The 27,799-nt window shown below is 41.3% G+C and overlaps 1 protein-coding gene across 2 annotated transcripts in view; it reads right to left on the bottom strand.

Moving 5' to 3' along the window:
- Window positions 1-7,601: 7,601 nt before the first annotated feature.
- SLC28A3 (solute carrier family 28 member 3) overlaps window positions 7,602-27,799 on the bottom strand; it is a 73,245-nt gene continuing 53,047 nt past the window's right edge. The window contains exons 8-16 of one of the 2 annotated variants that reach the window (XM_059888999.1): window positions 26,189-26,269; window positions 24,157-24,282; window positions 22,382-22,512; window positions 19,169-19,337; window positions 18,577-18,774; window positions 12,857-12,938; window positions 11,299-11,397; window positions 10,942-11,062; window positions 7,602-9,207 (exon numbers count right to left, since the gene is read on the bottom strand). In XM_059888999.1, the coding sequence (XP_059744982.1) occupies window positions 9,081-9,207; window positions 10,942-11,062; window positions 11,299-11,397; window positions 12,857-12,938; window positions 18,577-18,774; window positions 19,169-19,337; window positions 22,382-22,512; window positions 24,157-24,282; window positions 26,189-26,269 (1,134 nt within the window). In that variant the 3' untranslated portion in view covers window positions 7,602-9,080. The remainder of the gene's footprint in view (window positions 9,208-10,941; window positions 11,063-11,298; window positions 11,398-12,856; window positions 12,939-18,576; window positions 18,775-19,168; window positions 19,338-22,381; window positions 22,513-24,156; window positions 24,283-26,188; window positions 26,270-27,799) is intronic. The other variant, NM_001192167.2, reaches the window with a different exon arrangement.

A 27,799-nucleotide genomic window follows, 5' to 3' on the forward strand; every position in this document is an offset into this window, starting at 1 on the left:
ACTTAAAGCTAATTCTTTGGGGTAGCTGTTATAATCTCCAGTTTAGAGATTGTAGGGGTAGGAAAGGATCCTTTCCTTTACCTCTTGGGTTCTGTGGATGGCTTCTGCTGCAAAGGAGTAGCCAAGAGCTAAGTACAGAGCAGGTGTATAGTGTGGTTGTTTTTGAACCATTGGTACAGGGAGTTGACTCCCTCTCCCTGCAAATCATGGCTGCTCTCCTGTGCATCCTGAGGAGACAGGACACAATTCTGGATGCTGCTTTTGCTGGTGAAACTGCTGATCCTCCCCTAACTGGAAGAACAGACCCAGGCCCCAGGACCTAGGCAGTGCTCACCTGTCCTCTGCCATCAGCATGCCCTGTATGCAACAGTACCAGTGGGAACCATACTTTTTGATTCTCTATGGACTAGGACTTCTTTCCTCCTGGACTAGCTTTAAGTGGGTCAGGAATTGGTGCTCAAACTTCCTTTTGTTTTATTCATACCCAGTTAATCTGTGTTGGCAGTACAAAAACCCATTGAAAAAAATAGAGAAATCATTTTCACTTTCAAATAAGGAACTTAAAAATTAATCTTTAATTGGATGAAGATAACCTGGTGTGTCATTTACCCAGGGTTTTCACAAAGTGGATGTCAGTAGTGTATAAAATTCTACACAAGTCCTGGCTTGCTATTATGTTTCAGTGACCTTCTCGATTGCCAGCAATTGAGCTAGTAGGCTGAATTTGTACTGGAAATACATTGTCCATTCGTAGTTTGATCATTTGGCTCTGTCCTGAGTCTTAGTGTTAAACAAGAAGTATGCTGGGAGATAAAATCTCTATGTGTCTCTAGCATTTTTGTATGTGTTACAAGGAACTAATCATGAGTGTACAGAGAGTTGAAAACAAGACTGTATTGCTGATACTCATGAAAAATGGGAAATATCTGGAATAGTCAACTGTAAGAGATTGGTTAGATTCTGGTACAGTGATACAGTGGGATATACAGCAGCCATTTACAAATGATGATGTAGGAGAATACTTAACAATCAAAAGTGTTTATAATAGTGACTTCCCTGGTGATCCACGAGATCAGGCTCCATGCTTCCAACGCAGGGGGCCAGGGTGCTATCCCTGATCAGGAAACTAGATCCCACATGCCACAACGAAGAGTTTACATGCTGCAATTAAAGATTTTGCGTGCCCCAACTAAAAAAGATCCCTTTTTTAGTACCTCAATGAAGATCGAAGATCCCACATGCTGCACCTAAGACCTAGCACAGCCAAATAAATATTTTTTAAAAAGTGTTCATGATATATTACGAGGGAAAAGCTGGCCTCAAAATAAATAATAGTAGTGATCTATTTTAAAAGTCTTACACACACACCCACACCCACACACATGCACACACACATTGAATGACTATATCACACAGATTATTAGTACTTGTTATACTTTGTGATGGGATATGGATGTTTTTATTTTCTTTTTCAGGTTATGAATATTTTTCTACAAAATAAGCTGATTACTTCTGCAATCAGGCATTTATAAAAGCTTATTATAAGAAGGGGTAGAGAAATAAACACCTGTCCCTATACAGTTGCAGCAGGCCACCAAAGGGAGTCACTTCTGGAGCCCCAAATCTCACCCATCCTCTCAGGGCTCCCCAGGCTCTGGCCAGCTTGCTGGGACAATTCTCTCGGTCTCTGACCTGCTCCTTGCTATTGATATATGGACAATGCCTTTTTGACCAGAGGCACTTGTGAAAAGCTGTAACCTGAATGAAATTCTCCTGAAACATATTCCTGTATTAATGGGAAGATGGAAAAGAGAATATTTAAGAAATTAACTTTATCCTCAGATCATCTAGACGACCCCCCCCCCCACCGCCCGCCAATTTTAGATGGAATTTTAATTGAATTCTTTTTGAGTACTTTCATAGCTTTTGAGAAAAAACTTTTTTGAGTGTCCAGCTGCAGCCTCCTGTGAGCACTTGGCTCTTGTTTGAGAACGCTGAAGTCTGTTGCTATGGAAGCAATACTCAAGTCAGGCTGCAACAGGAGGACCTCTCCTGAGTCCCCAAGAACATATTGTTTCCTTCTGTTTGGTTCCTTTTGGTTTAAGTAGATGCAGAAACTCTCACTTTCCACATAGCCTGTTTTCTGTGGCCAGACCCTGATGAACGGATGGTCAAAGAGAGCAAATAATTCTCAACTGTTTGAGATGCCCATCTCAGAAAAGGGCAGGTGGAATTTTGATGGGTGAATTCTAATGAGAATTTGAATCTTTGTTTTGCACAGATGCTTTGAAGAACTGGCCAACTTGTCCCATAAATGGGGTTAAGTTTATCATGGCTCCTAAGTAACAACATTTTCAGCGGATAGATACTTCTGTACCTTGCAAACTACTGGAGCCTAAATCTGTTATGTATAACCAAAGCTCACCTCGAAGATGCATGGTACTTTCCTATAATACTTGCAAACTACAAAGTGTTTCTTACATTTCTTATATATTTTTAATTCATGTTCTTGCTTTAGAATTCTATGAAGTTAAATGTTAACATAACTCTTACTTTTATTGGAGACTTAGGAAAGCCAAATGATTTTTCTCAGAGTGCAATAGAGTGAGAGTACTGTTACGTGCTGTGTGGGAGCAGCTAATCAACACTGTATTCAGCCAAGAGTGATCATGTCATGGAGCTGTAGCCTTTCAGTCTGTGGCCTGGAAGCCAACTGTCTTGAAAGTCCTCATGAAGAATGACGTATAAGTAAAAAGATTCAGCAAGATTATGAGGGAGAGGAAGGATGATAAGGAGCAAAATTCCAGGAATTCCTTGGCGGTTCAGTGGGTAGGACTCCATGTTTTCACTGCCCAGGGCCCAGGTTCAAACTCTGGTTAAAGAACTAAGATACTGCAAGCCAAGTGGCATGGTGAAAAAAAAAGGAAAAGAAAAAAAAAAAAGGAGCAAACCTCCATGTGGGTAAACCATGCATTCTTCACATTTCAATTTATATATCCAAAGCTTAACATATCCTGAAACTCCTTAAGAGTGTGCAGCAAATAGAAATTTTTCTGAAAAACAAATATTCTACAAAAACAAAAACAACCTAAATGCCAATCAAGAGTAGAAGGGACATATAAATGGTGGTGTAGTTATACAATGGAGGAACAGCGATAAAAACAGAATGACAGACAAAACTTAAGTTCATTATGCTGAACGAGAAAAGAGACAAAAGAGCATGTGCTGTATGAACCCATTTATATGATGTTCTAGCTGAACCATTTATCTGAACTGATCTCTAGTGGAAAGAAAATCTGTCAGGCTTGCCTGGGAATATGGGAGTATGGGGGTGAGGCAGAGTGGACCGGGGAGCTTTCTGAAATGATGAAAATGTGCTCCATCTTGATTGGGGTGATAGTCACTCAAAATGTACACTTAAAATCTATACATTTATTGTCTATAAACTATACCTTGATGTATATACAAGTGTATGTGTGTGTGTGTATAATACAAGTGTATTTTATAGCCTTTCTCTGTGAGGCATTTTTCTAAGTGCTTTACATGATTTAACTTTATTATCACAAAACTATACAAGAGAATATATGTTTATTTGCACTTTACAAATGGGGAAACCGAGGCACAGAGTGGTTACATAAATATATATCTAAGGTAATGGGGCTGGGATTTGAACTAGGGGCAGGATTTGAACAGATTTGAACAGTGATAGTTCGGGTCCAGAGGTGGACGCTTAGCTGCTGAATCATATTTCACACTTGCCAGCAGTGGCAACCAGCTTGCTGTTTCCCATTTCCTATAACAGCTTTTCAAATTTGCTCATAGAAGCAGAAAGAATCTGGTTACTTAAGTACACCTATTCACATTGGGCATTGGGGTGTTTTAATGATTCCATTTAGCTTCATGGGAGACAACACCTGAATTGCAGACTGGCCTTGCTAATTATCATGAAGACCAGTTGCCTGCACTTTGTTCGCTAATCATTGTTCAGTACAGTTTATTATAAGATAAGCAAAACTATGTGCTTGATGTTGCCAAGAAATAGAAGGTGAAAGTAATTCTGACATTAAGATTTGAAAGAAGACTCATTCACTCCAGTTTGATAGTTATAACTTACTGTATAGTTTATTATATGCTGATAAAAATGAACAGTGACACCAGTGTTCACTGTAGCTGACTGTGAGGAATGAAACTGAGGTGGGAGGAAGATTTCTAATTTCTTGGTTATACGCTGGAATATCATTTGCAATTTTTATTCTAAGTATGTATTCTGGATTTCTAGATGAGCTATTTTAAAAAGTTTTTTTTAACAGTGATTTAATTAACTATCCCTGCTTATGTGAAGGTTAGTAATTTTGTATTAATCATACACTGAAAAAACATGTACTGACTACTACTGTCTACGAGATGCCAGGTACTAGTACTGGAGATATATAGGAATTAGTAGTCTATCTAGTGGGTCAGACAGACATGAGTGAATAACTATGAAATGAGGTATGCACTCTGAAGTTGAAGGAACTTGGATTAGACCAGGGAATAGTGCCCCAATTCTCCTTTTAGCTATGCGCCTTTGTTTACTCACTCAGTCACGTCCGACTTTTTGTGACCCGATGGACTGTAGCCCATCAGGCTCCTCTGTCCATGAAATTTTCCAGGCAAGAATACTGGAGTGGATTGCCATTCCTACTCCAGGGGATCTTTGTGACCCAGGGATTGAATCTGCGTCTCTTGTGTCTTCTGCAGTGGCAGATGGAATCTTTACCACTGAGCCACCTGGGAAGCCCCTATTAGCTACAGTAATCTACAGATTACTAAATCATAGGTAGCTCTACATGACTTCCAAGTGGGGGTGGGCTGGGAAGTGCAAGGAAATGAGACATTTCTGAGTGACTTAGGATTCTACAGTCCTCTTATTTTATGAGTATTACTGGAAGCATGCCCAGTGCATGGAAGATATGGAGCTGATTCTGCATGTAAACATGACTTGGAAGACATCGTTTTTTTCCCTAAACTTGGTTTCTCATACTAAAGTGGTTGGGGAATTCCCTGGTGCTCCAGTGGTTAGAACTCCACGCTTTTACTGTACTGGACCTGGGTTCAATCCCTGGTCAGGGAACTAAGATCCTGCAAGCCACAGGATATGGTCGAAAAAAGAAAAAAAAGGGGGGTTGGCAGTTGCCAGAGAACGAAATTGCAAGATTGGTATTTGAGTGCTTTTCTCTGTTCCATTTATGAAATGTATCCCTAAAGTTCAGTCACTGTCTTCCTATTTTGCAAGAGGCAGAGTGAGTAGGGGAGCTGGTTTGAAAATTCTCCAAGCCAGGCTTCAGCAATACGTGAACCGCGAACTTTCAGATGTTCAAGCTAGTTTTAGAAAAGGCAAAGGAACCAGAGATCAAATTGCCAACATCTGATGGATCATCGAAAAAGCAAGAGAGTTCCAGAAAAACATCTATTTCGGCTTTATTGACTATGCCAAAGCCTTTGACTGTGTGGATCACAATAAACTGTGGACAATTCTGAAAGAGTATAAGCATACCAGACCACCTGACGTGCCTCTTGAGAAACCTGTATGCAGGTCAGGAAGCAAAAGTTAGAACTGGATATGGAACAACAGACTGGTTCCAAATAGGAAAAGGAGTACGTCAAGGCTGTATATTGTCACCCTGCTTATTTAACTTATATGCAGAGTACATCATGAGAAACGCTGGGCTTGAGGAAGCACAAGCTGGAATCAAGATTTCCGGGAGAAATATAAATAACCTCAGATATGCAAAAGACACCACCCTTATGGCAGAAAGTGAAGAAGAACTAAAGAGCCTCTTGATGAAAGTGAAAGAGGAAAGTGAAAAAGTTGACTTAAAGCTCAACATTCAGAAAACTAAGAGCATGGCATGTGGTCCCATCACTTCATGGCAAATAGATGGGGAAACAGTGGAAACAGTGTCAGACTTTATTTTTTTGGGCTCCAAAATCACTGCAGATGGTGATTGCAGCCATGAAATTAAGAGACGCTTACTCCTCGGAAGGAAAGTTATGACCAACCTAGATAGCCTGTTGAAAAGCAGAGACATTACTTTGCCAACAAAGGTCCATCTAGTCAAGGCTATGGTTTTTCCAGTGGTCATGTATGGATGTGAGAGTTGGACTGTGAAAAAAGCTGAGTGCTGAATAATTGATGCTTTTGAACTATGGTGTTGGAGAAGACTCTTGAGAGTCCCTTGGACTGCAAGGAGATCCAACCAGTCCATGCTAAAGGAGACCAGTCCTGGGTGTTCATTGGAAGGACTGATGTTGAAGCTGAAACTCCAATACTTTGGCCACCTGATGTGAAGAGCTGACTCATTGGAAAAGACCCTGATGCTGGGAAAGATTGAGGGCAGGAGGAGAAGGGGACAACAGAGGATGAGATGGTTGGATGGCGTCATCAACTCGATGGACGTGGGTTTGGGTGGACTCTGGGAGTTGGTGATGGACAGGGAGGCCTGGTGTGTTGTGGTTCATGGGGTCTCAAAAAGTCGGACACAACTGAGCAACTGAACTGAACTGAACTATTGTCTACTTTCTAGAGTCTCTTGAAATAGAAATGCCAAGTGGCCCACTAGCGACCAGGGTAGGAAGAACTCTCTCTACGTCCAGGGCAGTCACAGGGCCTTTGTCATATGAAGGAAAATACACTCATCATCATGAATGCTTGTTGTCTTTAGAGTCAGAAAAAGAATGGCCAATGGGACCTTTTCTTCCTGCTTTAGTTTAAATGAAAAGTTGTTTTTATTAACAGATTGTAAAACGTGGCACAAGTGGTAAATAATCCACCTGCCAACACAGGAGATGCAAGAGATGCTTTAATCCCTGACTTGGAAAGACCCCCCTGGAGAAGGAAATGGCAACCCACTCCAGTATTCTTACTTGGAAAATTCCATGGACAGAGGAGTCTGGTGATCTACAGTCCATGGGGTTGCAAAGATACACAACTGAGCACACACGCATGCACACACGCACGCACACACAGTTGTAAAAAGATAAGTATTTTTTAGGACAATTAGCACCATATGGTGCGCCTGTACCAAGCATGTCTTCTTTAATCCTGTGCTCCTGCCTGTTGAAAATGTGAATGATTGCTTCTGCTTCCCCTGCTCCAGTACATTCATTGTAGTTTAATCCTTCCTGGAACACTGTTGTCCTTTAATACCTTCTTTATAATCATTCCTGATTTTGGAATTGTTCTGTAATTGGAAGTCAGCCTCATTGGGCAGGTGCATGTCTTAAGCTCTTCACAATGGCCTACCAGCTTAATTAAACTATAGAAACACGAGAACAATTAGGTGGGAGTATTTGCAAAATGAATGCATGTTAATAATCTGTATAGTTACAGAGACCTCACTCAGACCTAACTGCTTGGATGTGCTGATTTTATCAATGGAAAGAAAAATCAAGAAAAATTTCCATATTTCATGACTCCAATCTATTCTTAGCTGTGACCCTAAGGCTTCTGTGGTGTCAGAGAATTTGTTTGTAACCACAGCTTCTGGATTGGAGAGAGAAATGCCACTTCTGACCCCTTCTCTGTTTGCAAATCAGTGGAAAATAATAAGGAGAATAAGAAGCAGTAAATGTCCCTCTTTATTGAGATTAGGAAACATTCATATCTGGACTCACAATACTGTATTTGAAAAAGGACTTTCAGGTTAATGAAAACTGTATCAGTGTGAAGATAGACTCAGAAAGAAGGGTGGAGACTTCGCATTCCAGGCACAGATAAGACAGAATGCAAAATTCTTCATTTCACAGCCTTGGCTTGAAACAAGGTCAGGGTGCATAGACTGACAGCAACTTTCTATGCTGGGTGAGTGCAAAACAGCGCTGGGTGACCTTGGGCGACAGCCAAGGAAACACACAGGAAACACAAAGACACTCCATCTTTGCCATTTCAGAAGACTACGGGTGGGTGGAGGATATACTATGAGGAATAAATAGCTCTCTAGTATCTACATCTGCCAAAGAAGAGTGAAGTCACCACTGTCTACCAAAACCTTCGACTGAATAGCTTTACTGGGAAAAGGGAAACTTCCACCTAGCCCAGCACCACTCACAAAGTTCACACAGTATTGATAAGATTTCTGGAGGCAGCAAGCCTCAAGTGCTCACCAGGTCATTGGCCTGATCCTTACCCCCTTACTATCTATTCTCATCACATGACTTAGAAATAATATCTTCCTCCCTCAGTACTAGCCCATTAACAATAATTTCCGAGTGTGGTACTGGAAAGAGACTGGAGTGAATAGGATGGAGAGAAAGGGGTATATGTGTAATATTGCCACTTTTTATTAAAAATGAATATTAATTTTTGAATTTGAAAAGGGGGAGACTTTAACTCTCAGGAATAAAACAGAGTAGAGAAATGCAAAGAGTTAAAAAGAGAAAAAAGAGTGAGAGAGAAAAATAATAGTCATAGTAAACAGAGGAGAACCAACATATGAATAACTGGCATCTCTTACATACTGTGCCATAGGCTTTTATGAAGGCTGACACCAGAACATATAGAACAGAGGGAAAGGACATGCAAATACCATTTATGTTCCCACTTCATCACCACTACACATACACACACAACACATACAAATCAACTATTTACACATGGATTTAAAAAATTACTCTTGTGTCTGGACAAAAATGAAAACACAAATAAATTACTTAAGGTATTCCAAAACCTTTCTCACATTCTTTCTTTTGGGTGAAGCCCATTTAATCCAGTCATTAGTATTTGTGTTTCCTCATATAATGTGGTCTTTATGCTATTAAGATCATTGGTGATGAACATTTCACTAAAAAGCATCTTTGCATTGTCTCCAACATGTCACTTTGGGACACCAAAATAAGTAATTCTCAGTAGTGGGGAGGAGAAGAAAGGGGAGGAAGAAGATGCTATAGACCTGAAGCATTCACTCCTGGTTTTCTTCTTTAAAGTTGAAACTCCATGACAGAAGTATTGATCTGTGGAAATAGCTTGTTTCTCCCCACTCTCCTCAAAGCAGAAAATTCAGCACCTGTACTTAAGAGTTCTGTTGGAGGAGTGGCTGGACTCAAAGTACGTTAGGAATCCAACTGCAGTTCAGTGTTGGTGTATTCAACAAGTTGCAGCAGTTCTTCAAAGAATATAGGCTATGGTTTCCGGTTGGGATGACCTCACCAGGACCCTTGACAACAGCACTGGAGCAAAGGAGAATAAAACAGTTAGTTGAGACTTCAAAGACAGAAATAGAAGATGAACAGAAGATGACACATGAGACATAGCACAGGGTAGGAAGCCTATTTCTTCCCTCACATTCCAGTTAGTGTTAGTGTTCATCACTCAGTGGTGTCTGACTCTGTAATCCTATGGACTGTAGCCCACCAGGCTCCTCTGTCTATGCAGTTCTGCAGGCATGAATACTGGAGTGAATTGCGATACCCTTTTCCAGGAAATCTTTCCAACCCAGGGATTGAACCTGGGTCTGCCACATTGCAGGCAGATTCTTTACCATCTGAGCTACCAGGGAAGCCTAACATTCTGGTTAGGGTAGGTTAAGGATAAAGTAGTTTTGGCTCTTAAACCCTGTTTGGCCTGAAAGACTCCCCTTATTTCCTCCAGAGTAAACAAATAAAAGATAGAATCAATCTTTATAAAACACTTGCACATGGGGCTTCCCTGGTGGCTCAGTGGAAAGGAATCCTCCCGCCAATGCAGGAGACATAGGTTTGATCCCTGGGCTCGGAGAATCCTACGTGCTGCGGACCAGCTAACCCCATACACCACAGCTACTGAATCTGAGCTCTAGAGCCTGGGAGCCTCAACTACTGAAGCCCACGTGCCCTAGAGTTGATGCTCTGCAAGAAGAGAGGCCACTGAAATGAGAAGCCCATGCACTGCAACCGGAGAGTCACCCCTGCTCACTGCAACTAGAGAAAGACCCATGCCACAGCCAAAGTCCAGCACAGCCAAAAATAAATAAATAAAATTATATTTTAAAAAACCCCCAAAACTTGCACCTTAAGAAGGGCAGATGGAGTGGTGATACTGATTTTGAAGATAGAAACTGTACAAGATTGGAGGGCTGGCATGAGTCACTGATGGCCCCTCATCCACAGAGGCTCATCACCAGCGTGCTGTCAGGGTAGTCTGCATTGCTCGATACTTTTGAAAGGGAGGCAGTACCTAGTAACTAGTACTAGGGTCTTAGATAAGGGTCTGGGCAGAAAGACTCAAATTTTCTTGGCTCCTTCTATCTTACTCTTGCTTGCACTCATTTTGCTTCAGTAAGTGACATAGTTTCTCCAAGCCCTGATTTTATCTAATGCTTAAAAAAGCAATAGTGCCCAACTTATACAGTGGTTGCAAGGTTTAACTGAGCTAATTCATACAGTGCCTAATACACAGCTGGGGGCATATTAAAATGTTTGAGCAGCATTGGTTAGTGTTATGGTTTCTAGTCTTAGTTGAGAAAAGTCAAGATGGAGGTGTTTTGGGATCCCCTGGTGGTCCAGTGGTTTAGAATCCACCTACCAATGTAAGGGACATGGGTTCGGTCCCTAGTCCAGGAAGATTCCACATGCTGTGGAGCAACTAAGCCTGTGTGCCACAACCACTGAGCCTGCACTCTAGAATCTAGTGTGCCTCAACTACAGAAGCCTAGGTACCTAAAACCTATGATCCACAGTGAGAAGTCACTGCAGTGAGGAGCCCATGCACCACAATGCCACAACAAAGAGTAGCCCCTGCTGGCTGCACCTGGAGAAAGCCCACACTCAGCAACAAAGAACCAGTATAGTCATAAATAAATAAAAAGATGAAAGGTGGTTAGAACTGCCACACAGGGTTATGAAGAGTTATGAAGTTATAATAAGTGGACGGTATTTTTATTATTAATGATGACTATAAAGAAGTTATCATCAAAAGTACAATACCTGCTCAGTAGACCCTGGCAACAAGATACGACGTTGGTTGTATTTCTGACTAAGCCGGAGTTGAAGGCATTCTCCAAAATGTGGTGGCAGTTGATGTCTACAGGAGTGTTGGTAAGCATGCCTAGAAGTGGAACAGAGTGCCATTTATTTAATTAATGATGTCACCGAACTCTTCTTCTATTCTTGACTTCTCCACCATGCTCCACACATTTCACATCACAGTATGCTTAAGAGCAGCTCTGCCTCTCAGCTCTCTACAGCAACATATGCTGTGTATGTAAGTGGTGGGCACTGTCCCCCCAATGTTGCCATCCTGTGAGTGCAGGGAGACAGGACACAAACAACACAATATAATACCTGCGATGCAGGCTGTCAGGAAGCAGGCGATGGTCCCCGCAATCAGAGCTCTCATTGCTCCTGCGGTGATGTCACGCTTTCTTGAAGGAGCCATGGAAGCTGGGGAACGTGAAAGAAAGTATGAAAGGTTAATGTTGAGGATATTGATTTAAATTCCAAATTCTTTGCCTCTGAGAGTTCTAGGGCTGGAGTCTCAGGTCAGCTGACTTTTCTTTTCCTTTTGTAAACTGAGTGGGAAAATTCAAGATTCAAGAACTAAGTGATGAGCTCCACACCCAGAGAAGTTTCTCTGGCGTAGGAGACCTCACAGTGTGTTAAGGGCATGGCAAAGTAAATGGGTTGCAAGGAGGGATCCCAAATATCTGCAACTCATCTCTCACCATCCCCTTCTTTGCCTATGGTGGCACAGAATTAATTAATCACAGCATTTTCCCATTGAACTTCCACTGGCCCTCAGAATCCTTCTCCAGGTGGTCATTAAAAATCTACTGGAATTGGCATGCAAAGTGAAATGTATTTGTCATCTTTGAGTGGGGTAATAATATCTGTACAAGGAGCACAAGCTGGAATCAAGATTGCCAGGAGAAATATCAATAACCTCAGATATGCAGATGACACCACCCTTATGGCAGAAAGTGAAGAGGAACTCAAAAGCCTCTTGATGAAAGTGAAAGTGGAGAGTGAAAAAGTTGGCTTAAAGCTCAACATTCAGAAAACGAAAATCATGGCATCCAGTCCCATCACTTCATGGCAAATAGATGGGGAAACAGTGGAAACCGTGTCAGACTTTATTTTTCTGGGCTCCAAAATCACTGCAGATGGTGACTGCAGCCATTGAAATTAAAAGACGCTTACTCCTTGGAAGGAAAGTTATGACCAACCTAGATAGCATGTTGAAAAGCAGAGACATTACTTTGCCAACAAAGGTCCATCTAGTCAAGGCCATGGTTTTTCCAGTGGTCATGTATGGATGTGAGAGTTGGACTGTGAAGAAAGCTGAGCACCAAAGAATTGATGCTTTTGAACTGTGGTGTTGGAGAAGAGTCCCTTGGACTACAAGGAGATCCAACCAGTCCATTCTGAAGGAGATCAGCCCTGGGATTTCTTTGGAAGGAATGATGGTAAAGCTGAAACTCCAGTACTTTGGCTACCTCATGCGAAGAGTTGACTCATTGGAAAAGACTCTGATGCTGGGAGGGATTGGGGGCAGGAGCAGAAGGGGACGACAGAGGATGAGATGGCTGAATGGTATCACTGACTTGATGGACGTGAGTCTCAGTGAACTCCGAGAGTTGGTGATGGACAGGGAGGCCTGGCGTGCTGCGATTCATAGGGTTGCAAAGAGTCGGACACGACTGAGGGACTGAACTCACTCCTGATGTTAGCCAGGACACACATAGGAAAAGTACATTGCAGAGTGGGGGCAAAAATAGGCCCCAAAGAATTAACTGCTGTTGCAGTATCTCTTTTTCTAACACAAATAATGTTACAGAGCAACATGGAGATCAGAAGCACGTTTACACTGTATCTGTTGGTGAAGAATATTCTTTTCACTTACTGAGTCCACCGATCACTATTCCCAGGGAACCAAAATTGGCAAAGCCACAGAGAGCATAAGTGGAGATTGCCTCAGAACGCATCTGGAAATAAGCATAAACACACAGATGTATACATGATGTGACCTAGTTTAGTAAATCTGATATCCTAACTGGGCTTCCAATTCTGACTATGAAATCACTATTGACAGGTAAATGTACAGTGTATGGTGTCAAACACCCGTTGTTTTTTCCATCTCCCCCTGAATTTTGAGGAAGGAAAAGGGGCTCTGTGGGTTCAGAGACTTCATGAAGTTCTTAGATTGGTAGTCTTGGCCTCTACAAATGCTATTTTCTGCTCAATGATAACTTTTATATTGTGTCAGGCAAAGTATTAGCTGCTGATGATACAAAATTGGTTCTAGAAAATACTCACATTACATTTATTTGACAGAGGACTTATTCAGAATGTATAAAGAAATGCTATAACTCATTAAGAAGACAAGCACCCAATAAAAAACAGATAAAAAGATTTCATGAAAGATATGCAAGTGGCCACAATAAGCACAGAAGAAGATGTTTGACATCAATTGTCACCAGGAAAATGAAAATTAAATGAAAACAATAAACTATCACTATGCATCCATTAAAATGGCAAAAAAAGATGAACAACATGAAGTGTTGGCAAGGATGTGGAGCAATGGGAATTCTTATACACTGTTAGTGGGAATGTAAAGTGGCACAGCCTGTTCGTAAAATATGAACATACCTAGCAGGTTTTTTTGTAATTGAATTAACATAAGAGCCTGTATGAGCACTAATACCACTCCTAGGAATGTTCCCAGGAGAAATAAAAGCATATGCCTATAAGGAGATTGTACATGAGTATATAAAGCAGCTTTATTCATAATAGCCCCAAGCTGGAAACAACTCAAATGTCCTTCAATAGCCAGATGGATAAATAAAGTGTGGATATCCATAAAATAGGATACTACTCTACAATAGAAAGGAAAAAACGAACACATGCAACAATATGAATCCTGAATCCATTTATACGAAATTCTAGAACAAGCAAAAATGATTTATAGTGAGAGAAAGATCACTGGTTTCCTGGGACTGGGTTGGGGTGGGATGAGGTGTTGTTGACAACTGGCCAAGGGAAGTTTTCTAAGTGTGGTGGAAATGTTCATTATCTTGACTGTGGGCGTGGTTACAAAGGTGACAGATTTATCAAAATATAGGCCTTTTTTGGTATGTAAATTATACTTCAGTGAAAAGGAATTATCTTAGCAAAAAGGAAGTTCACAGATAGCAGAGAGGTTCCTTTCCGCTATCTGTGTGTGTGCTTGCCTTTCTTTTTTCCTCAGCTCTGACCAGATCATAGGAATATTAGGTACTAGGAGAGTGAATAGTCTTTTTACAGGGAAAGATGAGAAGATGGCAGGAGGATTCTTGGAAGCATGAGCATGACCCTCCTCCTCTGTTCCAATGGATAAGACATGCTGCTCAGTCCAGATAATCTTCCTCAGATTGAGCAGCTGACTGTGGGAGGCTTGGAAGATTCAGTGGGCTCAGTTGTTCACCAGAGACACAGCCAAACTGGCAAAGGCGCCCACATGACCAAGGCAATAATTTTCTTTACCAAAATCCTGAAAAATCTATGATTTGTTTTGAAGAACAAACCAGGCTAACGCTCTATCAAAAGTAGCAGTGCCTTTTTTTTTCTTTTTTTTTTTTTCACTAACTGAATTTTTAAAAGCTCATGTTCAAGGTTCAAGTGGTAATGGTAAGTTTTTTTGTTGATTATAAAGCTCCTCTTCTCTTTCACAATTTCTGAGAACTCCTTTGTTGATATTCTCCATCATCATGCAGACAGGAAAAAAAAATATTTCAAGTATTTGGGCGGTCCACTGTTTGCGGAAAAGCTCATTCTTGTCCCCTGCTCAGTCTATTGCTTTTTCATTTAGTTCAATTGGCTTCAAAAATAGGCAAGCTTGTTAAGAGGCCATGGGGAAGGAGATGGCAAAAAGTGCTTAAGATTCCCTCCTCATTTCTGAGGATCTAGGGGAAGAAGGGACACAGATGTGGCCATGTAGGGTCTTATAATAAGAGGAAAAGGAGGCTGGGATGATTCCACTTAGCCTTTGCCCAAGAGTTATGTGATAGAAAGAGCTGCACTGTACTAGGAAATTAATAATAGTTCCTTCAGCTCTCCTTGTACTGGATCAAAGATGCCACAGGTACAAGGAAAGTCATTGCAGCATTACTTCTAATAGCTAAAAAACTGTAATAGTGCTCATCAACGAGCGACTGGTTGAAATAAGTTATGATGTGTTCATATTGTGTCACAGGCATCCAAGATACGTTGCCAAGGGCAAAGAGCATTGCTAACAGCAGAGAGCATGATGCGAAATGTGGAGAGGAGCGGAATCGTAGAGAAATAGGGAGGATGACTTCCTTTCCCTGTACACCTCTTGTACCTTTGAGTTCTGTACCATGGTACGTTTTATGTGTAAACAAACAAACATGGAAAGTATTATCTTTATTCTAAGAAAAAGAAGATGGTGAAAATGATGGAGTGATAAAGGGCTCATTCTGGGGGTAACGTGCTACATATGCATTCCTCTTTTTTTTTTTTAAACTGAAGTATATTTGATTTACACTGTTTTGTTAGTTTCTTCTGCTCAGCAAAATGATTCAGATATATATATATATATATATATATATATATATATATTATATACAGATATGTATTCTTTTCCATTATGGTTTATTACAGGGTATAAATTTAGTTTGCTAGTCTATACAGTAGGACCTTATTGTTTATCTACTTTATGTATAGTAGTTTTAATCTGCCAGTACCAAACCTAATTTATCCCTTCTTTTCTCTTTCCCCTTTGGTAACTGTAAGTTTGTTTTTCATGTCTGTGACTCTGTGTCTGCTTCATAAATAATTTCATTTGTGTTATATTTTAGATTTCACTTAGATATAAGTGATGTCATATGGTATTTGTCTTTCTCTTTCTGACTTACTTTACTTAGTATGATAATAGGTTCATCTACGTTGCTCTAAATGACATTATTTTATTATTTTTTATGACTAAGTTGTATTCTATTGTGTATATGTACCATATCTTCTTTATCCATTCATCCATTGATGGACATTTAGATTGCTTCCATGTCTTGGCTATTGTAAATAGTGTTGCTATGAACACTGGGGTTACACTTTTCTCTGAGTATATTCCCAGGAATGGGATTGTTGGATCATATGGTCACTCTAGTTTTAGTTTTTTGAGGAAAAGTGAAAGTGAAAGTCTCTCAGTCATGTCTGACTTTTTGCGACCCCATGGACTATACAGTCCATGGAATTCTCCAGGCCAGAATACTGGAGTGGGTAGCCTCTCCCTTCTCCAGGGGATCTTCCCAACCTAGGGATCGAACCCAGGTCTCCTGCATTGCAGGCAGATTGTTTACCAGCTGAGCCACAAGGGAAGCCCAAGAATACTGGAGTGGGTAACCTATCCCTTCTCCAGCAGATCTTCCTGACCAGGAATCAAACTGGGGTCTCCTGCATTGCGGGTGGATTCTTTACCAACTGAGCTCTCAAGGAACCTCCATACTATTTTCCATAGTGGCTGTACCAATTTACATTCCAACCAACGGTGTAGGAGGGCTCCCTTTTCTCCATTCCCTCTCCAGCATTTGTTATTTGTAGACTTTAATGATGGTCCTTTTGACTGATGTGCGATTGTGCTCATTGCAGTTTGATTTTCATTTCTCTAATAATTAGTGATGGGCATCTTTCCATGTGTCAGTTGGCCATCTGTACATATGCATTCTGAACACTTAGATGAAGGTCATCAGTGTGCATACTTCAATGGATAACACTGTGTTTTTGCCTTACGGACCCAGGTTGTATGCTTTAGTCACATTGTACCTCTTCCAAGAGATGGTGGGATACTCCCACCACTTGTTGGTTGGTAAACAGAAATTGTAAGAACTCGTCCCCATTTGGTTGACTGGAAATAAGACATTTGGAAAAACAAAATGCTTTCCCCTTTGTGACTCAACAATAGCAAAAGCCATTGAGTTCCTATCTCCAAATATCCTCCTGTGAGTCTGCCTCTGGTTGGGCTTACTCCCAACCCACATCAGCTTTACTGTTCTATTTCTATCCTCTTAATAACCTGTTCACAAACCTGCTTAGTACAGCCAGAACTGAGAGCTCACTTTGCTTAATAACAAAACTACTTTTTCCAGGCAACCGGCAGTAGGGGATGGAAAACATTTCACTTAATGTAGCCTATTCTTTACTTTTGGCAGGGAAGCCAGCTAGTTTGTGGTGGCATCCAAATGATGAGGATGTTTGGCCAAGCTCCATTGTGTGGTCAGTTGAAGAATGAACACTGAGAAACAGGAGACCTGCAGAGTTATTGTTCATCTCAGATGTGTGGGTCAAAATGCCCCTGACCATAAATACAAATCAATACTTCCCTGGAGTATGCTGTTATATTTGTGTAACACGTGGGAGTAATCTGCGTGTTTGGTGTTTGGGAGGCTGGGAGAGATGGTCAGAGGTGGGCAGTCTCAGAACCTTGAACAGCATGCTTTTCCTTCCCTTTCCCTTTAAAGCCAAATATGTGCCTAGGACGTTAATTCCAAGCAGATTGTTTTGATGAGTAATGGTGGTAGGAAATGTTCGCCATTTCCCTTAGAGTTTCCATGTGTGACAATTCTGTTCTTCAGAAAAGTAGAAGCTGGAGACTCAGCTGCAAATATGGCTGAGATAACAGCCTCACCTGGATTCCCTCATCCCATTCAAGGCCAAGTAGACATGAGCATCTCCTTGCAGGCTATGGACCTGAAATCGTGCCATAATTATAGGGCCTGAGCTTTTTTTCTTCCCTCATTCACTTGGAGGATAGTTGTTGTGTCTCACTGCCTCTTTAATATAGGCACTAGGCGGCACTTGGGCAGTTTCTCAGAGATCAAACAGTTTCTTAAACAGGAAGAAAGAGAACTTCATGATCATTAGACGACGAGTCCCATGAGAACAGAGGCTTTATCACTCATTTAACACTGTGGCAGCCATCCACAGCACAGTGCTCAAAGAAGACATTCCATAAATATCTGATGTGAAAGTGAAGTGAAAGTGAAAGTCACGTAGTTGTGTCTGACTCTTTGCAACCCCATGGACTATATAGTCCACAGAATTCTCCAGGCCAGAATACTGGAGTGGGTAGCCATTCCCTTTTCCCAGGGGATTTTCCCAACCCAGGGATCAAACCCAGATCTCCTGCATTGCAGGCAGATTCTTTGCCAGCTGAGCCACCAGGGAAGTCCAAGAATACTGGAGTCGGTAGCCTATCCCTTCTTCAGCAGATCTTCCCAACCCAGGAATCGAACCGGGGTCTTCTGCATTGCAGATGGATTCTTTATCAGTTGAGCTATTGGCTATAATCCCAGCTCATGGACTTGCACTGATAGTGGCTCAAAAGTAAATGATCATAGTGGTAAAGATTAGCCGTGTTTCTTTCTACACACAATCACATACACACATGTGCACATGCATGCCCTGTGATTAACTCAACGTAGCCCGATTGTGAAGTCAAAGATTTGGGGCCTGTTTTCTTCTCTGATGTACCCCAAATACCTGGCATGGTACCTGGCACACAGAGGCACCAGCAGCTATTTGATGAATGTATGTATGTGTTGAAGTATATTGGGAAGGAAATGTACTCACCGACATGTATTGCTGCACACCATCCACAAATTTGGGTCCACCCACTTGCCTTAAAGAGATCAACTTTGAGAGTTGCTGATAAGCCACAAATTCATTGAAGAATGTCTTATAACCTATGAGTTTGGCAACCATAAAGCTATCTTGCCAGTCTACTCCCATCATGAAGGCAAAGGGCATGAAGACGTAGGAGCATATTACCTACAAAAAAAAAAAAAAAAGAAGACCTCATTAGAGCAGTGATTTGCTTCCAGTTTTTGGGTCTCATGCCTATGACCAGATTGTTCCCATCCCCTCTGTGTCCTTAGGCAAAGAAATCCCTGTGCCTCCTCTAGCCTCTCTTTATTCTTTAGAAGTAAAGGTTGAAACTGGTCATTTGAAGTAAGGTAGGATTTGGGGGAAGGAGTCAGGAATGAATGTGTTGGGGGAAGGAGGAGAGAGGGGTGGGAAGTTGGGGGGTTCCTGGTAAGTCTGTACATGGTAGAAGAGTGCACTATAGCCAGTTAGAGTATATTATAGACAATTCATAAACCAGCTTTATTTTTAACAAAGATTGGCAGAAATGAAAAGGAGGAGGAATATGATAGAATTGTACCTCAAAACTCAGTTGTGGGTAGTCAAACATGTTTCCCAACCAGGACAGGGCTGAATTCATAAAAGACAGCAGAGCTAGGAAGGCAATCAAATTCACGGCAATGTTCGCCACCAGGGAAATGGATGAGGATGCTCCCTGTGTTGCAGCTTCTAGGAGATTCCTTGAATCACTTTATCAAAAAATAGCAATTCCAGAATTACTAAAGGATTGTCAGTGGATGGACATCATAGGTGTAGAAATGGCATAATCGGAGCTCATTTGAATGGAGAGACAAACTCATTTGAATGGAGAGACAAACCCATGTCCTGGCTGAAATACTCACCACGAAATCATGAAAGGATTTAGTTTTTGAGAGTAGGTGATGGGCATATAAGTGTCACTCTTTTAATTTGGGGAAATAATTTATAATAAAAAATTTATAATAATTAATACAATTAATTAATATATATTGTATTATATTTATTAATATATTAATAATTAATATAATAAATAAATAGTTTATAACAAAAAAGAATAAAATATTATAGGTTTAAACAATTATATTTGATGGCTTCCAGAGAATATTTATAAAATATTCACAGTATCAGTCAGTCAGTTCAGTCGCCCAGTCGTGTCTGACTCTTTGCAACCCCATGAATCACAGCATGCCAGGCCTCCCTGTCCATCACCAACTCCTGGAGTTCACCCGGGAGTTCACAGTATAAGAAGTAACAATTCAAGGAAGGTCTGTGTCGCATCCATCATCTCTTTTAAGAAATGGAATGTCACAACAGCTTTGAGCACTCCCTCGTTAATCACATCTTCTTCTCTCTAATCTCAGAGGTACTTGGCCCACTAGGATTTGCTTAAGATTCCCTTTTTAGAACTCTATTACACTGTTGGTGGGAATGCAAACTAGTATAGCCACTATGGAGAACAGTGTGGAGATTCCTTAAAAAACTGGAAATAGAACTGCCTTATGATACAGCAATCCCACTGCCGGGCATACACACTGAGGAAACCAGAAGGGAAAGAGACACGTGCACCCCAATGTTCATCGCAGCACTGTTTGTAATAGCCAGGACATGGAAGCAACCTAGATGCCCATCAGCAGGTGAATGGATAAGAAAGCTGTGGTACATATACACAATGGAGTATTACTCAGCCATTAAAAAGAATACATTTGAGTCAGTTCTAATGAGATGGATGAAACTGGAACCTATTATACAGAGTGAAGTAAGCCAGAAAGAAAAACACCAATACAGTATACTAATGCATATATATGGAATTTAGAAAGATGGTAACAATAACCCTGTGTACGAGACAGCAAAAGAGACACTGATGTATAGATCCGTCTTATGGACTCTGTGGGAGAGGGAGAGGGTGGGGAGATTTGGGAGAATGGCATTGAAACATGTATAATATCATGTATGAAACGAGTCGCCAGTCCAGGTTCGATGCATGATACTGGATGCTTGGGGCTGGTGCACTAGGACGACCCAGAGGGATGGTATGGGGAGGGAGGAGGGAGGAGGGTTCAGGATGGGGAACACATGTATACCTGTGGTGGATTCATTTCAATATTTGGCAAAACTAATACAATATTGTAAAGTTTAAAAATAAAATAAAATAAAAAAAAGATTCCCTTTTTAATTTTCTTTCCCCTGAATAATACATTGTGTTAGTTTACACATTTGCTAGCTATTTATAAGTGAAATCCACATATTCCATATAGATACTTTGGCAACTTGGTTTTCTACTCATGGTTATGATTCTCTACATACAAACAATGGATGAATCTCAGAAACATATTGGTTGATGAAATCCGTTATATAATGACATACTTTTGAACACCCTAAATTCCTTATTTTTTTTCCACCCCTTTCTCTTTCTTTCAAAAAGAGCAAAAAGTAAATGAACCTAAGAGGGGTTAGGAAAACTAATATCACATCTCATCATCCCTATTATATAAGAAACTTCTGGAAATGGTGATCCTATGATTTTCCAACAGTCTTAAATCATGGCCCAGTGAAGCCTCTGTGTGGGTTCAGTTGGTCAGTTGCGTCTGACTCTTTGTGACCCTGTGGACTGCAGCCTGCCATGCTCCTCTGTCCTCTGGGATTTTCCTGGCAAGAATACTGGGGTGGGTTGCCATTTCCTTCTCCAGGGGATCTTCCTGACCCAGGGATCAAACCCATGTCTCCTGTGTCTCCTGAATTGTAGGTGGATCCTTAACCGCTGAGCTACCAGGGGAGCCACAATGAACTCTATATGATATTTAAAATTAATGATCTATTCACCTGAACCTAATATAATATCACAAACCAACTATCAGATCAGATCAGATCAGTCACTCAGTCGTGTCTGACTCTTTGTGACCCCATGAATTGCAGCACGCCAGGCCTCCCTGTCCATCACCAACTCCCGGAGTTCACCCAGACTCACGTCCATCGAGTCAGTGATGCCATCCAGCCATCTCATCCTCTCTTGTCCCCTTCTCCTCCTGCCCCCAATCCCTCCCAGCATCAGAGTCTTTTCCAATGAGTCAACTCTTCGCATGAGGTGGCCAAAGTACTGGAGTTTCAGCTTTAGCATCATTCCTTCCAAAGAAATCCCAGGGCTGATCTCCTTCAGAATGGACCAGTTGGATCTCCTTGCAGTCCAAGGGACTCCCAAGAGTCTTTTCCAACACCACAGTTCAAAAGCATCAATTCTTCACTGCTCAGCCTTCTTCACAGTCCAACTCCCACATCCATACATGACCACAGGAGAAACCATAGCCTTAACTAGACGAACCTTTGTTGGCAAAGTAATGTCTCTGCTTTTCAATATGCTATCTAGGTTGGTCATAACTTTCCTTCCAAGGAGTAAGCATCTTTTAATTTCATGGCTGCAGTCACCATCTGTAGTAATTTTGGAGCCCAGAAAAATAAACCAACTATACTTCAATCTAAAAAAAAGTTAATTAAATGAAATGCCTACAATGAACAGTCAAGGAAATGCATTGACATTTAGGTACTGGTAGTTAGGAAAGACTTCCTTGAGTGTTGAAAGAAGATATTTTGGATAGAGTCTACATAGTTATGTGAAATTAAATTCACTTTAATTCACTGTGTTCTCTGATAACAAAATTTTTGCTGCACTTCGAATTTGCAGCAAAACTCCCCTCCCCCACCCCCAGCCTCCTACTTTTGTAGTAATTAACTATTAACTAGGTGAACTTGTTCCACTTACCCACTTTCCATTTTCATGGCATTCTTGAGGTTTATTTTAGGTGTTTCTGTCTCAGGCCAAAAAAGTTTAGAAATAGCCAATGCCGCAGGTGCAGACATAACTGAAGCAGTTAACAAGTGAGAGGATGAAACCTGTGATTTCAAGAGAAAGACCAGTTTAAGGTTTAGCTTTTCTGTTGTGTTTAGAATGAATGACCCAAATGCCTTACAAGGGAGGTGATGGGCAGGCATTGATTCTGTGCCAGAAATCAGTGTTTCTTTGGAGGCTTGGAAAAGCTCAATAGTCATATCCTGGGCATCAACTTGAGAGAAGGGAGATGGCATCAGTTGACCAAATCTTTTGGAGAAGCACAAACCAAAATTTGATCATTTCAGAAGAGAATTAATCCTGTGTTTAGGAACTTTCTAAGACGATAACTCTACCTCTCTGTTGTTCTTTCAAATGTTCAAATAGCCCCTAAAGCTATTTCATTATGTCCTCAATTTAGTTGATGGGTATCTGGGGCGCAGGCATGCATACACCCTCTCCATCTTCCTTTTGCTTTCCTGATGTCCTTTGTGCCTCTACATAATATCTGTTTATTCAGAGTCCCTTTAATCTGTAAGTTGTTTTTGTTTTCCTCACTGCAGTTCTGCTTAAACTCTTTCCCTTTCCCTCCCACAACCTCGTCCTGTTTCTGGATTCTCTTCCCTGTGTTTCCAGAATTATAGAATCTGCTCCTCCCTCCCTACTCCCATTCCATCCAGCACAGTTTTGTAGGCAGAATTCATATAGCGATCCATCTGGGGCATGAGTCAAACTGCTGTTCCTGAGGTCTCTACCCTTTTTGTCTTTCTTCTTCCCACTGATTGGCTCTGTAAGATTTGGATGAAGTCCTGGATTGAAACTTGCCTATCTTATGTGAATTCCTCATCAGCTGGACCACGCAACTGCTATGTTATTCCATTTTTCCACTGGAGGCTCTAAGCTCTGTGCTCAAGGCATGTGCACCGGTTACCATAACATTCTTCAGCCCCATCCCATAGACCAACGGCTCTCAAACTGGGCTATACAATGAAATCTGAGGACTGAAAAATAATACTGATGCCTGGGTCTCATCCCAAGAGATTCTGGATGAATTACTCTGGGGTATGGACCTGGGCATTAGGGCTTTCAAAAGCTTTTTAAAAATCCCAGGTGATTCTAATGTGAAGTAGGTTTTGAGAATCTCTGCTGTAAGCCAGGAGTCAGAAAAAGCTTTTTGTAAAGGGTAAATAGTTTTGGCTTTTGGGGCCACAACTACTCAACTCTGTATCATAAAAGCTGCTTAGATAATGAACACGAATAGCTGGCTTCCAATTAAACTGTAGTTATTAAAAAAAAAAAAAAAAACAAAGTGATCTACATTTGCCCCTGGGCCAGAGTTTGCTAAGGCCTGACCTAGATGGCCTTTAACTAGTGTCTGTAATAGTTAAATTTTTTTTTTTACATATTTAAATTTTCACCCGAAGTAACCTCATAATATGAGGTTATGATTGAAATACCAGATTTCATTCTGGTATGGTTGGATATAGTTCATGTTTAGGTGCCTGGGATATGAACGTGAAACACCAAAGCTCCTTGGGGTCACTCTATTCAAATGCCAAAAGAACTGTGACCATCTATACAGAAAAAAGGGATACTCTTTTTGCCTCCTTATCTGGCAGCAGTAGTAAAGGAAAGAACCGAAATAACAATAGTAAAGAAAAAAAAAAAAGATTGAATTTTTCCATAAGTTAAGCCTGAAACATTCTTACCCCAAAAGAGATGTATGCACCTAAGACACTTCCAGCAATGGTAGAGAACCCAGCGGTCATGATCGCGTGGAGTTCAGACTTGGTGACGTATGGTAAATACGGTCGGACCAGCAGAGGAGACTCGGTCTGGAAATACAAAGCGACCAGATTAAACGTTCCCTGAGGAGGAGAGGCTACTACTCAAAATTCCATTCTCTACAGCAGAATTTCTAAGAGTGGACTTCAGGCCAGTTCCATCAGCTTGACCCAGGAATTTGTTAGACCCATAAGTTCTCAGAATTACTTAATGGAAAACTCTAGGGCTGGGTCCAGCAGCAGTGTTTTAACGAACTTGCTGGTGGTTCTGATGAGTGTTCATGTTTATGAACCTATACCATCAATGTCTGGGTCTTTTGGACTCTAGGGCAGTGTATATACAGAGTCATGTGTGAAGTTCGTAAGGCCAGTTTATGTAAGGCTCCTGCCTACCCTAGGATTGGACTCTGATGACTTGGTACTCTTTTCTAAGGTTGGACAACCATGGGCCAAGTAACTCTATCCAGTGGCCTGGCCTTGGAAACTATGATTCCCAAACCTCTGTGACTTCCCATCTCTCAGCTTCATCTCAACATACCCTAACCTCTTTGCTGATACCATAGGGAAACAAAGACACAAGTATTAAAAAATACCAGCAATAACAAGGACCGGTGCCCATGGGCCTTTCCCTAACTGAAAATCAGAGAACTACCCCTACTTGCATGGAAAGGCATCAATTAGAATATAGTTGTAAAGGCTTGAGTTCCATTAAGGAGGGCAGGTGGCCTACAGTGTGGGACTCTCCATAAATAACAGCTGTACTTTTAGCATATTAAGTACATATTAAGTATCAAATTGAGCACCACAGGAGCATGTGTGCAATTTTACAATTTTCCCCTAATTATTTCTAATTGTTCTATAAGATTGAGTGTGTTGAGCTTCAATTTATGGACTAAATAGAAACTCAGTACATGAGCCCTCTTACCCTGCAGGTAGGAGTAATCAGCTCAAGATGGTGCCCTAATTAGTCCTGAGGGATTTTATGGCTATAATTATAATAATTTCAACTACTAGGGAAAGAGCTCTGCTCTAGGCTAGTAAGCTAGGCTTACCAATCAGAAGGCTCAGCCGCCTGGAGCAATTGTAAGCCTTTTAATTGGGGCCATGTGTTTTTCGGGGTGACTTGATTTTTGCTTCAAATTCAGTTTCCTTGCATAGCCATGCTAGCAAGTATTCATACCTGGTTTCCTTGGTGTGTGATTCCATTCTGCCTGCAGTTATGTATCCTAAGTGATGAGGATTTCTTACTTATATACCCCTTAGGAATGCTGCCATTTTGAGAGATGTCCCTTGGCAACATATTTCTCTGTTTAAATGGACTTCAGGCAAAAATGTATGTGATAGATAAGGAAGATGAAAATGCTTTTGCTCATCAGCATTTTTCTTTAGGCTCAGCAAAGAGACTGTTGGACGGTTCAGATAAGTTGAGAATGAGCTTAAGTACTGATATGGCTGCATGGTTCTTGGGGGAAAGCCTTTCTTGGTCTCTTTCATTGCCACAAGCTTTATATTAGTACTAAAGAATGAGAGGCTGCCTGTTACATATTTGCAGCTTCAAGACGAATGGTGAACTCCATCTGAGTAGATGAGCTGCTAGCCTTTGATGGGTGGGTCAGAAACCTCAACAACTCAGTTAATTCAGAAAAGATTTGTTGAGAATCTATGCATGAGAAGCCCTATGCTTTGATAAAATGATTCAGTTTTTCTTCCTCTCCATAAATTTCCAAGAACCCAAATTCCACACTAGGCATGGACTCTCTTAGAAGAGCGCTCTCTCTCTGTCTCTCTCTCTCTACCCTTGGAGTCTACACATTATTAATATTGAGGGTTCCTTATCTTGATACCTTCCTCCTACAGTAAAGGAAATAACACTGTCATTAAAAACATTTTTTTTTTCTCTTTCTGGAAAGAGTATCCATTTTAGCAGATGTTTTGTTTTTTTGATTTTACAACTTACTTGTCCAATAAATATATTGCCAGAAGCTACTACAGATTCAACAGGAGATGTTCCCATAGTCACTAGCATTACCCATCCAACCTAAAAGGCAAACAAGGATAAAGTCAGTAAAGAACTGTTTGTACACACAGAACTTCAAAGTAGGGATAAAAATCTTTAAAATGGAGGAAAATGCTGAGGACTTCAACAATTGTACTAAACTTGAATATATATACCTTATTGATAGGGACAGAATAAAGGGACAAAGTAGGTGATTAAATAGCAAATCACACTGTTGCTGCTGCTGCTGCTAAGTTGCTTCAGTTGTGTCCGACTCTGTGTGATCCCAGAGATGGCAGCCCACCAGGCTCCCCCGTCCCTGGAATTCTCCAGGCAAGACCACCGGAGTGGGTTGCCATTTCCTTCTCCAATGCATGAAAGTGAAAAGTGAAAGTGAACTCGCTCAGTCGTGTCTGACTCCTAGAGACCCCATGGACTGCAGCCTACCAGGCTCCTCCCTGCATGGAATTTGCCAGGCAAGAGTACTGGAGTGGGTTGCCATTGCCTTCACACTAAGGGATTGCAAATAGGAAAAAAAAAAAAAATGGGAGACTCCTGTAAGTTAATGATTACTCAGGAAAGCAGATTTGCTTAAGCATAAAACCAAGTGAGCTAGCTTAGCAACAAACCCTGCAACGGAAGTACAAGACATTCCCCAAAACAACAAAACAATGGTGGCATGAGACCCACATCCTGCTCAGCGAGTTCAGTAACATGCTCTCTGCACACATAAAAACAATAATTTTTGAAAAGGTGACACTTCAAAGTGGAAGACCCTCATTGTATTGAGATCTGAAATAATTTTCCGTAGTGCCATGACAGTCTTGGTTTGACCTGGGGGGGACAAAATCTCCTCTGCCAAGCATGGAGGAGAAGCTGATGATGGAAGCATGGGGTCTACTTAAGAATGAGGAAGAACATGGTTTTTTCCCTCTCTGCACTTTTCCTTTGTTTATAAGACTGTAGCTCACTAGTTTCTCAGGGCGTGGCACCTTCTTGCCTGTCTGCTTGTAAAACTCATAAACATCCTATTCTAGTAAATCATGCCTTTCATTGAATTCTTTCTGCACTGAGAAAGAAAAGACTGGAGCTCCTTGCTATGCTAAGTCACCTTAGTCGTGTCTGACTCTGTGTGACCCCATAGACGGCAGCCCACCAGCTCCCCCGTCCCTGGGATTCTCCAGGCAAGAACACTGGAGTGGGCTGCCATTTCCTTCTCCAATGCATGAAAGTGAAAAGTGAAAGTGAAGTCGCTCAGTCGTGTCCGACTCTTATCGACCCCATGGATTGCAGCCTAACAGGCTCCTCCGTCCATGGGATTTTCCAGGCAAGAGTCCTGGAGTGGGGTGCCATTGCCAGCTCCTTGATGTCCTTCAAGACGCCACCTAGCGTTTTCATTACATAGCGCATAAAGCAGGCTGATCAAATCTTACTTGAATGCTAAGTCTGAGTCAATATGCCAGCAAATTTGAAAACTCAGCAGTGGCCACAGGACTGGAAAAGGTCAGTTTTCATTCCAATTCCAAAGAAAGGCAATGCCAAAGAATGTTAAAACTACTGCACAATTGCACT

The sequence above is a fragment of the Bos taurus genome, chromosome 8, assembly GCF_002263795.3.
Source record: "Bos taurus isolate L1 Dominette 01449 registration number 42190680 breed Hereford chromosome 8, ARS-UCD2.0, whole genome shotgun sequence".
Classification (NCBI taxonomy): Eukaryota; Metazoa; Chordata; class Mammalia; order Artiodactyla; family Bovidae; genus Bos; species Bos taurus.